This window comes from Natrix helvetica, assembly GCF_964273705.1.
Source record: "Natrix helvetica genome assembly, chromosome: 2".
In the NCBI taxonomy this organism is placed as follows: domain Eukaryota; kingdom Metazoa; phylum Chordata; class Lepidosauria; order Squamata; family Natricidae; genus Natrix; species Natrix helvetica.
In genome coordinates this window covers 203,952,818-203,965,730 of record NC_138552.1, presented here as the reverse complement: position 1 = coordinate 203,965,730, position 12,913 = coordinate 203,952,818, and the positions used below count along the sequence as shown (strand labels likewise).

Here is a 12,913-nt window from a genome sequence, read left to right as displayed (position 1 = left end):
AGAAGGGAGGAAGGGGGGATATTTTCACTCACATTTTAAAACTTCTGCGCTGCGTTTCCTTGTTATCTGCGCAGTTTAGAGGGAACATTGGCGGCCGCCCGAGGAGGGAGGGGGGCGGGCGCCCGGCACACAGAAGAGCCACATTAAAGTGTGTAAAGAGCCGCATGTGGCTCGCAAGCCGCGGCTTGCCGACCACTGATCTAAGGCATTGGCTTCAAAATGTTCCATGTATAGGTTTGCGATGATGAGTGAGAGGAGTGATCCCATTACACTAGAGCTCAGGATGTCATCATACAGCCCATTACCCAGGTTGTTACAACACAAAAGACTAATGGGCACACAGTTAGTACCTCAGCCACACAGGATGTTATGAAACAGCTGACTAATCTGCATACATCAACTCCATCAACTAATCAAGGTGTAACAACACAGCCAACCAACCCGCTTACAGCAACAAAGCCAGCACTCCACACACATACACACACACCAATATTTATAGAAAGACGGCAGCCCTGATCACGCTTTGCTCGCACAGCACGAAGCCGAAGGCACCAGCCTGAAGATGGCGAGTGCGACCTCGTCAAAACGTCACCAAGATACTCTCAATCTTACATGGGAAAAGACTATAATATAATGCTTTTAATATGTAATACAAACAGACCATTTTGACACTCTATCACTTTGGGCTTAAATAAACAATTTCAGTAAGATCCAGTTTAAATGTATTTTGTACATGCAACCAAAAATACAATTTCAATGTCTTATTTGGAATTTTTAAGCAGCATTTTTTTTTTTGATAGATGGATAGAAACTTGGATTCCGCTGGGTACAGCTCCCTTATTCAAATTTCATCTAGGACACAGATTAAAGCATCAGTCGCATCTCCTAGGTTGACCCCTGGCAAAGTGGTTACAATGTTTTGCTTTCAAGTTCTCTAAGTAACTGGATGGAAATAACCAGGAAATAACATCAGTGAAAGATGTTAAGCCTCCCCCCTCCCCCAAGTGTTATAATCATGGTTTTTTTTCTGTTTGCTAAGAATGCTACGGTGCAGTAGAATCAAGAAAAGTCTATTCTCTGGAGAAGGGGACATACTGTATGCCACTTGACTTTCCTGTCAAAAAGCAAAATATAACTCTAATAAGAGGCATGTGTGTTCATCCTTTCCAGTGCTTTGAATTGTCATTCATAATGCACAGTTGTGTATTATGGGACTTATGAAGTGTTCTTTCACAATACAAAGTTAAATAATAAACAGGCTGAGAAATTTTACCATTTATATTTTCACCTTAATGAAGGTATAACCAACTAAAGGAGTCTTACCATAAGCAGTGGAACAAAAATAACTATTAATTTTCTTCCTTGAAAAATGTATAACAAATTCTGAAGTTAAAAATCCCATCAATCAAGTTCTTTTCTTAAGGACGGGACATAATGAGCAGTGAGTTGCTTGTTCTTTTATGCGTATAATTCATTATAAACAAACGGGAGCCTCTTCAGACAAAATTATCTGATCACACGCAGTTCATTGTATAATGCAAATGGACATTGCTCAAACAGCTAAAAATGATTCATATGAAATGAAAGACTAGATAAGAGTGATAACTGACAGAAAATAACTGCATACCAGTTCAAACATCTCATTCATTCATACTTCAAAAGCATTCTAGACTAAAATTAAATGTGTCCATAATATAAAAAGAAAATGTGAAACATACAGAATTAGTAAACCAATGCAGGAAAATAGCAATTCTTCTCCTATATAATACTGACATTTAATTTATATTGGATTGCTACTGATTTTTTTTGATTATTATGAAACACTTAGGGGGAAAAATAAAAACAGACGTCAATGTTCAACAGAAACCCCCTTTCCTGTTGAAGAAATCAAAATGCATGCAAATGATATAATGCATCAAGGAGTAAATCTGACTCCCTCACTCACTGACACATGCACATACACTGCTAATGTTTTTTGTCAAAAGAGAAGAACTTGGTTATACATCCAGTTCAAAGCTCAAACCCATCTCAGATTGTATTTACTCAAGGAGATAGACTTCAAATGTATTCTCTCTGTCGGATAAACTCAGTTAGATTTGAATGAGAATGTCCTTTGTACTTTGAGGTACAAACTCATCTTCAACAGCAGTTAGTCAAGAATAGCTGGTAAATAGCTATATAATACATATTTGTTCAAAATGTGCATGACTGAAGGAGGAATACAAGGAACTAATATAAATGACAGAAATGATATTTTCCAGGAATGACAAGCTATAAAGCTTTACTTTGATTACATATTGATTGCATTGCCTCAATCAATCTCTTTTTTTAAGGAATTGGTACTGTTCACTGAGCTATTCATGCATTTTTGTATGCCCTTTTTTAAAAAAATTTAAAACTCCTGAAGGAGATCCCCTTTTCCTCCGCTAATCCAGGCAATGTGAGAAGTGTGCTTGAGAATTTTTGCTAATGGAATTGTGGACAATGACATCCATGATCAGCCAACTGAAAAAAAATTGTATTCAAAGGGACAATCCAAACCAACTGTGCCTTTAAACAGCCCTACAAAAGAGAAATTATAATTGTAACAGAAGATAGAAGTTTATATGAGCAACAACATTTCTTTGTGAAACCACCAGGAAGGATGGCCTCCAGAATGTTTCTAAAAAATATCTTTTCCAAACAATAGACATTGTCTGAAAACTAGCCATCACATATCTAAACCCCGTGCGCTATATCTTAGGCATAACCCTATGAAGGAATGTTTTCAAGATGAGTCCTGCACATTTACTGTATCACTCACAAGTTCTCACTTGCTAAAAACCAAATGTAATTTTGCTGGCCATCAAAAGGCCAGTTCTTTTCAATGTTGGCTACTTCACAGGCATGACTATCAAATATGCCTTTTGTCCTATTTATTTGCTATGTTACATTATAGCTGATGATTCTGAGATCAGAGGATTCATAGACAAAGCAAACACGTATTAAAGACTTCAGGATGAAAACAACTATTAAATGTTTATATGATATGTAATCGGGGCCTCTATATAAAAGTCTTCGCTAATGTAAGAGCACCTCCAGGAAAACTGTGCATCCTTAAATTATATTACTCAGCTAACAGAGCCTGAAAGCCAATATGGATTTCCCCAGACAGAATGTACATTGATAGCAAGATGAATATGGTTATATCTTTGTCCTCAGCTTTCCAAATGCATCGCTAAGCAATCATGAAACTCATCAGATAGAGTGACAGCTTTTTATAGAATTACAATAATTTGTCCTACTATTGCCAATACTTTATAGTGTTGGAATCACAATGAACTGTGATTAAAAGTTACCATATGTTGAGATACACCCATTCATTTTCCAAACAGTCTTCAAAATACATTTGTCCTTGAATTATTTTAAGGCTGCTTTAACATAAAAAGCCATCTAGTAATTGCTTTAACACAAAAGCCTTCTTGTAATTACTCTCAACATAAAAACATTCAGAACCAACATTGAGCACATTCTAAATTACTCATTCATTTAAGGCCATCTAGGAATATGAAATTCAGATTTGCTGTGGCATTTGAATGAATTTCAGCAACTGTAACTTTAAACTTCACCCAATTGTGGGTAAAAGGAAGCAATGAACTGAGTAATCCATAGAGGTTAATTGATAAAGGGGTAACTGCATTATAATCATGCATCTTCAATATAAATAATTTGTTCAGAAACAAATACAAAAGAAACTGATTGAATGAAAATGAACTAGATGAAGGCATTTAAAGCTGTTCTTCTAGTTTCGTTAGTGTGAATTTACCCATACTTATTTATAAAGAGCAAGAAAAATCATTATCTTTTTTCCTTTCTCTTTCTTTTGCAAGCGTGCCCCAAAATTGGTCAATCTTCCAATGATGCAGAGCAAGGGTTGGTTTTTTTTCAACTGGAGTGATTGGCAACGTGTGTGTGAGACAAAGAAAAGTGAAAGACCCAAATCTGTTGAGAAAAAGTAAGACATCCCTGCACATACTTATTTATAAAGAGCAAGAAAAATCATTATCTTTTTTCCTTTCTCTTTCTTTTGCAAGCGTGCCCCAAAATTGGTCAATCTTCCAATGATGCAGAGCAAGGGTTGGTTTTTTTTCAACTGGAGTGAATGGCAACGTGTGTGTGAGACAAAGAAAAGTGAAAGACCCAAATCTGTTGAGAAAAAGTAAGACATCCCTGCACAGTTTTCTTCCTACTGCCAATCCAACATGCTGCGATCATTCTTTCTTCATAAACAGATATAAGGAGGTAACTCATAGCAACACACTGGTCAAAAACTGCCTCTTATTTCCTTCTGATCAGACAAGAAGAAAAGCAGGGCAAGTTGGTTGCTTTGGAAGTTGCCATTCAGGGCGGTCTCAATTCATGATTGTTCTGGTAGATAAGTAAGGCACCAACACTGGATTTGTTGCATGGCTAATCACGCATATAAACCATTTCTCCAATAGACAAAAAGATTGGTGGGTGCTTCTTTGATGCAACTATAAACAGCGTTATCAATCCAATAATAAAACATCTGCTCTCTGTTCATTTTCAGGAGACAGGTACTCAATTTCAACAAATCACTTCTCTTTCAGCAGACATTTAATGACCATCCTTTAAATATTTATCTTGTGCTGACAAGTTTTATCTTCTGCATTAATCTTATAGTTATCCTTTAGTAAGATTAGCAGCCAAAAGTGGATTTTACCATTTTAAGTCTAAAAAAGACATTTAGAATAGCCATCCTCCTACCTCAATCTGCTGCTTCAGTTCCCTTCCAGGACCACTGACCGGAGTAGTGGGTTCCCTTTGCAATGCATCTGCAAGGACATTAACTGTAGCTTCTGCTTCTTGTATCCACTTGAGGAACTTTTCAAGGTCTCTGAGCAAGGCATGTACCGTCTTCAGGTCAGCCTCCAAATAATTCTGCCTATTGCAAGTTCTATAGAAGGGAAGGGAAAAAAATCAGTGACTACAGGAAAGTGAGAAGAAATCACCCTTTGGGTGACTCAGCACATTTGGCATGCATTTGTTATATGCTATGTATAGCTTTAGGAACTAGTGCTATACTCTTTTAGTATTAAAACATATGCCATAATTGTACTATATTTTATACTAAAACAATAATATGAAAATGTATGAAAATTACATAATACCTCTTCTTGCTATGAACAAGGTATGGAACTGCCAGTATGAGGAACAGAACGGCACACACCTGTCGGAGGTGAATGTGTAATGAAAAAGCTTCTCACATAATGAATGCAAACAATTCTTTGAACTTGCATATACATTCAAAAAAAAGGGACATGATGACTCAGTGGCTAAGCCACTGAGCTTGTCGATCAGAAGGTTGGCATTTCAGCTGTTCGAATCCCTAGCGCCACATAACGGAGTGAGCTCCCGTTACTTGTCTCAACTTCTGCCAACCTAGCAGTTCGAAAGCACGTAAAAATGCAAGGAGAAAAATAGGGACCACTTTGGTGGGAAGATAACAGTGCTCCATGTGCCTTTGGCGTTTAGTCATGCCAGCCACATGACCACGGAGACATCTTCGGACAGCACTGGCTCTTTGGTTTTGAAACGGAGATGAGCCCCGCCCCCTAGGGCCAGAAATGACTAGCACGCATGTGTGGGGGAACCTTTACCTTTTTATACATTCAAATCACAAAGTTAATGAAGTGTGTCACTTAACTTCTTTCATTTTATAACTTACTTGAGCAACTGATATTTGTTTGTTTGTTTGTTTGTTTGTTATTCACACAAAAGGGACAACATTTAAAATCTGTCAGTGGAGCTTAAAGAACATTAACATGTAAACACCACTGCTTCATGAGCTGCATTGGCTGCCAGTGTGTTTGTGGGTGCAATTTAAGATGGTAGTTAGCACCTTTAAAGACTTCATGGCTTGGGGTCAGATTATCTATTCTAAGGGATGTCTTCTACCCATCATTTCTATCTGCCCAATTCAATCCAGCACCCTTCAGCCAAGGAATGTTGCTGGGCCCTAACACCCTTCAGAGATCAGGGTGACACTAATTTTGCTGGCCTTTCATAAGGCCATGAATCCTGGGTTGTGTGCCTGGCTCTAGGGCCCACAAGAATATTAAGGGCCCCATTTCCTGACTGTACAGGTAGTTCTTGAGTTTGTTTAGTGGCCATTCAAAGTTATAACAGCACCGAAAAAAGTAATTTAGGACCGTTTTCCAGACTTACAACCATTGCAGCATCCCCATGGTCACATGATCAAAACTATGACACTTGGCAATTGACTCGTATTTATGATGATTGCAGTGTCCTGGGAGTTGCAGGTCATGTGATCACCTTTTGCGACCTTCTAATAAGCCAAGTCAGATACACTTAACAACCATGTTACTCAGTTAACAATTGCCGGGATTCACTTGACAACTGTGGCAAGAAAGGTCATAAAATGTGGCAAAACTCACTTTACAAAGGTCCCACTTAACAACATAAAATTTGGGCTCAATTGTGGTCATAAGATGAGGATTACTTGTATTAACACCCGTAGTATCTGTTCTAGTTGATGCCATAGGTAAATTTATTCCATATTGTTTCAGTTGTTTCAACTGTTTTTAATTTGTTTTTATATTCTATGATGCATACTGCCCAGAGTCATTTGTTGAAATAGGCATCCATCCATCTATCTATCATCTATCTATCTATCTATCTATCTATCTATCTATCTATCTATCTATCTATCTATCTATCTATCATCTATCTATCTATCATCTATCTATCTACTGTATCTATCTATCTATCTATCTATCTATCTATCTATCTCTATCTATCTATCATCTATGTATCTAATTTCTACACTATCCCTTCACCTGAATAACTCTAAAGAGTTTACAATAAAACTAGCTAAGCAGCTCAACCTTAGTACTTCAGGACTATATTTAGGCAATAAAAGAGACCTAGATCTATCCTTTTTTAATCCATAACTAAGATTTTATGGATCAATTAAATACAAAAATCATTGAAGTTGCATGTCATGTCATCTGTGACCCAATTATAGATGAGTAACAGAATATTTCTCCAATTCCAATTCTCCAATATACACGGGATTATGTCTTACAACTGTTAACAATTTTTATAAATTTTAATATAATCTTATTTTGTAAGGATGCGAGATTGAGTTTTAAGTAGAATTTCAGAACTGGAAGCATCCACATCAATGTTTAAAGCACCTGCATTTAATTCCAGAAGGACAAAGTTCTTTTTATATTTTCAGTTTTACAGAACTGTTTTATTCTTCTTCTATCTCTCCCAATAATGAAAAATTCTTTATGTAATTTAAAACCCAAAATAGGAATGCTTCATGACATTGTTTTTTTTTTAGTGAAATGTTGTAATGAAACCTAAGTAGTATACTAAAGCAGTGAAAAGATCTAAAAACATTAAACATTTTTAACATATGAAAGGCTAAATTACCTGAAAGAAGATGGTTTTCACTTGACACTGAAAATATAATATATGCTAGGGATATCAACTGCAGAAGCTATTTCACAACTGACATACCATCAATGAAAAGTTCCCCTTAGCAGAACCGCTATTCTGAATTTCAATTCAAGTGAAATTAGGACCAAATCATTATTGCTTTAGATCAGGAAGTGGAAGTGACAGTCTTTTCACTGACTGCGGGGAGAGGGGGGAAGAAACACGAATTCTGTATCTGTCTATTAAATGTCAATTTGGTAGACTATCATCTTTTAAAGGATGTTTTGGAAACAGAGTCTGCTACATCTATTTCCAACTCATAGCAAAAGCTCTATGTCACAAAATATATTTGGTCAGCTTCTCTTATCTCTTTGGCAAGCCTGTCTTATCTTAAATTAATAATATATAGTACTTAACCTCCCTCTCCCATTTTAATGCACTGGATTTTCCTTCCCTTTTCCTCAGCTGCTGAACATCGTTCGGGTGTATGGATCTAGGTGCATATAGTCTACTTATCCAAAAGATAGAATGATGCTACACGGGGGAGGTTTGGCGAGTCATAGAGGAAATAACTGGCCAGAGAATTAATTTCAGCAGGACACTTGCCTTCTTTCTTTGTTGGGATTATATTATCTATAGCAAACCAAAGTTTAAATTACATGAGCCAGTTGTATTATCTCCAGGTGCGCAGTAATACAGCTTTAAATTTAACACATACATTATGTCACAGAAGTGAGTACACCCCCACACATTTTGTAAATATTTAAGTATATCTTTTCATGTGACAACACTGAAGAAATGACACTTGGCTACAATGTAAAGTAGTGAGCATACAGCTTGTATAACAGTCTAAATGTGCTGCCCCCTCAAAATAACACAACACACAGCCATTAATGTCTAAACCTCTGTATATGCCTCTTCAGAAGGAGATTGTGTAAACTAATATTAGGAGTCTAAGAGTTACAGATAGTCTTCGACTTAGAACAGTTTGTTTACTGACCATCCAAAGTTACAAAGGCACTGAAAAAAGTGACGCATGACCATTTTTCACAGTTACAACCTTCTTAGCATCCCTATGATCATGTGATCAAAATTCAGATGCATGGCAAACTGGTTCATATTTATGACTGAGGCTGTGTCCCAAGGTCATGTGATCAATCACCTATGGCAACCTTTGCCAAGCAAAGTCAATGGGGAAGCCAGGTTTACTTAACAACCATGTTACCAATTTATTAACTGCAGTGATTCACTTAATAACTGAAGCAAGAAAGGTTGTAAAACGTGGGGGAAACTCACTTAAATATTTCACTTAACAACATACGTTTTGGGCTCAATTGTGGTCGTAAGTCAAGGACTACCTGTATAATAGTCGGATGACTAATCGGCTCCCTTTCTTGTTACAGCTATAAAAAATGTGATGCTTCTTGATTTAATCATGCATACCGTGATAAGAAAGAAAACAGTCCCCAATTTAAATCATATGTTGCTGCCCAGTAACATAATTTCTATTCTTCACATCTTAGAAATGTGGAGGTGAGTGCACCTATGTATAATTTAGACATACATACCTGTGTTTCAGGTTGATCCATGAAGTATTCAAGTGATTCATAATTTCCTTCACATTTCTTGTGTCATCACTACTGTAATCTTGAAGAAGCTTACTTGACAGCTCATTAAATGAAATTATCCTGGCATCTCCTTTATCTAGGTCTTGCATTAATATCTAAAAAATAAATACATAGTAGTCAAAATCTCTAATCATTCAGTTGTTGCTTTTTTATGAAGTTGACTAAATCAGCAATGGGGGGACTGGGGATTATAATCCTAGTGATTTAATCCAGGGGACTGCTGAATGCTTTCCACCTTTTTGCAACCAGGGAACAATATCTATATCAACATTTCTACTAAGCAAAGCAAACTGTTACAACAAATAGTACAAATAAAAATTCAGGTCATATTCATTTTTCCCATTGTAGGAATAGAACATTATTTCTAACGGTTGTTTTTCTAGAAAGCTAATTCTTACATTTTAGTAGAGGGGAGATTACCAATGTGGAGGCTGAAATATCTGCCTTATTTTGAACATTTTCATTAGAATAACTGGACTGAAGGCAAAAGGGGAGAGCAAACTGGGAAATGGGTTATGAGCAAAACTCACTCAACAGATAGTTATTAAGAAACAGCAGAACAAAGGGGAAGATAACAAAAGTAGAAAGCAGGCTGAAGATTCAGCAACATGTACAATAGTATGATTTGACCAATGTGCCAAACTCTTTCTTGTGCTTTTTAGAAAAGCTACAGGAAATGAGAGAAAGCAGAAAAACTGAAAGCAGAAAAACTGCATTAAATTGAGTTTGCAGCCTAAAGGGCATTTAGAGAAAAATTGATACTCCGAAATCATTTCCTATGTTGAGACACAACCTATGCCAGGAATGTTAAACTCGACTTCTTTGAGGGATGCATCAAGGTTGTGTTTGACCTCAGGGAGTGGAAGGTAGCCATAGTAGATGTGGCCAGCTCAATGTCACTTGTGTGATCAAATGTCACTTTTGCTAGTAGTTTGTTTTGCTAGCACTCTGCCAGTGAAAATGGAGTTCATGAGAGCCGTGTACAGCCCTCAAGAGCTCTGCTTTCACTGGCAGAGGCACGGCGGGCTTGTCCTTTTCTGTTTCCTGGACAGGCCTGTTGGCCAGATCTTGAGTTTGACACCCCTGACCTATGCCAATTTATGCTTTTATGGAGTTTCTCTGAGTGCAGCTTTTCCACACTTTGATGTTGAGGGCGGAGCACAGTTATTTTCTAGAGTGAGTGAGTGAATGTGAATGTGTGTGTGTGTAAACGTATGTGTGTGTATATATAAACGTGTGTGTGTGTAAACTTTTGTGTGTGTGTGTAAACATGCATGCATGCAGTAGGGTAAATGCCCACAGAATAAAATATTGATAAGGGTACATGATCAAAAATTTGGGAGACCGGTGATCTAAAACAAAAGCCCTCCGCAGAATGCACATGCTGCAAAAAGCTGGAATTTAATGTTTGAATCTTTTTGCAGAGCATCTGTTGGCATCACTAAAATTACATTTTACAACTTTAGCAGGAGAGAAAAAAAAATTCTGACTTGGAAAGGTGTTGCTAAACTGGCTTGCAAATGAAGATAGCAAGGAGAAAGATAAAGGGGTTTATTTAAAAGGGGATATATAGCAATCTTTAAATGCTTCTCTTGAGGCTTTTCTTTATTTTATAAGTATGAACAACTTATATTTGTCAGATATTTCCTTCCCAGACTTAAAGTAACAGAGCACTGCTTTCCATATATAGGTATGGTTAACTTACAAAGAAAGCTTATTTTATTACTTTTGAAATAGTAACTTTATTTCTTATTTAGACTCTCATAAATAAAATATAGAGACATCAAATAAAAAGAGCATAAAGGCTGTATAAATCATTTATTTTCTGAATAAAGAAGAAATACAATGCTGGTGAATCATTATGTATTATGATATGTATAAGAATAAATAGAATATAAGTTTATAATAAGAAATTGTTTTTATTCTTGACTCCTTTATTTTCCTTATAAGATTATTGACGTATATTATGTTTAAATAGTTATTTAAGGTTTCATTTTTACATTGGAAAATATAATACATTACTATCAATGGAACAATCAAACATTAACCTGGAATGATAATTACAGATAAATATTAGCAGAAACAAAATATTGTTGCTTTCCAAATATATGGAGTCTATCAAAATAGTAAAGAAAATATTTTTATTTTATTAATTCCCCAGATTAAATATTCTTCTGTATTCCAGTGGCTTTTTTGGGAGAAAATTATTTAGATTTTGATAAATCTGTAAGCTTTTAAGAATGCATCTTTTAAAAAAATAAAGATAAGACATATGAATATACTGTATCTCTTATATGATGTCAAGATGATTGTTTATTCCTTGGAAACTATAGGAATGACAAATTTAGAAACAGAACCAAAGAAAACTAGGTTTGTATTCTTGTATATAATGGCAGGTAACAATACAAAAAGATGAACTCAAGGCAATGAATATACTTAAATTGCCTTCCTCCTTTTTTCCCCACAACAAAAACCGTGTAAGGTGTGTTCGGTTGAGAGTGAGTGACTGGCCCAGAGTCACCCATCTCACTTTTGTGCGTAAAGTAGGACTAGAATTCGCACTCTCCTGGTTTTTAGCCTAGTGGCTAAAATAATGCTTCTGTCATAATTATCACCAGTCAAAAGAATTATTTTGTAGATTCTGGGATAGGTATTTATCATATTTTTTGAGTATAAGATGCACTCCCCCCCCCCCAAGGAGGCTGAAAATTTGGGTGCATCTTATACTCCGAATGTAGGTTTAGGTTTAGGTTTAGGTTTATTTGGATTTATATGCCGCCCTTCTCCAAAAGGACTCAGGGCGGCGTACAACATTAAAAACACACATCACAAAAGTAAAAAAAAAAGATTAAACCCATTTCCAAAAGGACCAAACCGATTTTTTTTAAAAAAAGAAACAATACATTTAAAATAACTTAACATTAAAATTAACATTAACAGGCCAGGCCAGCTTGCTGGAAAGGCCAACTTTTTAGGGCGCGTCGGAAGGACCGGAGGTCAGGGATTATGCGGAGCTCCGGGGGCAGCTCATTCCAGAGGGAAGGCGCTCCCACAGAGAAGGCTCTCCTCCTGGGGGTCACCAGCCGACACTGCTTGGCCGACAGCACCCTGAGGAGGCCAACTCTGTGGGATCGTACTGGACAGTGGGAGGCTACTGGCGGCAGTAGGTGGTCTCGCAGGTACCCTGGGCCTAAGCCATGGAGCGCTTTAAAGGTCATAATTAATACCTTGAATCACACCCGGAAAACAACCGGCAACCAGTGCAGGCCGTCTAAAAGGGGTGTGACATGGGAGCACCTAGGTACCCCCATGACAACCCGCACGGCTGCATTCTGGACCAGCTGAAGCCTCTGAGTGCTCTTCAAGGGCAGCCCCATGTAGAGAGCATTGCAGTAGTCCAGGCGAGAAAGGACGAGGGCATGAGTGACTGTGCACAGAGCATCCCGATCCAGGAAGGGGCGCAACTGGCGTACCAGGCGAACCTGGTAAAAGGCCCCCCTGGTCACGGCCGTCAGGTGTTCTTCTAAACTAAGCCACATATCCAGGAGGACTCCCAGATTGCGAGCCTTCTCTGAGGGGGCTAAAATTTCCCCCCCTATCGTCAAAGATGGAACAAGATGTACAAATCGGGATGACGGGAACCACAGCCACTCAGTCTTGGAGGGATTGAGCTTGAGTCTGTTCCTCCCCATCCAGATCCACACAGCCTCCAGGCATCGGGACATCACGTCGAGGGCATCGTTTGGGTGGTTTGGGGTAGAGATGAAAAGTTGGGTATCATCAGCATATTGATGATACCGTACCCCAAAACCACG

General features: G+C 37.5%; 1 protein-coding gene across 4 annotated transcripts in view; it reads right to left on the bottom strand.

The window, feature by feature from the left end:
• The window catches only part of UTRN (utrophin), a 389,350-nt gene that overhangs the window by 214,314 nt on the left and 162,123 nt on the right, over positions 1–12,913 (bottom strand). For all 4 annotated transcript variants that reach the window (XM_081943506.1, XM_081943504.1, XM_081943503.1 and 1 more), the window contains 2 exons: positions 9,039–9,193; positions 4,768–4,957 (listed from right to left, as the gene is read on the bottom strand). In XM_081943506.1, the coding sequence (XP_081799632.1) occupies positions 4,768–4,957; positions 9,039–9,193 (345 nt within the window). The remainder of the gene's footprint in view (positions 1–4,767; positions 4,958–9,038; positions 9,194–12,913) is intronic.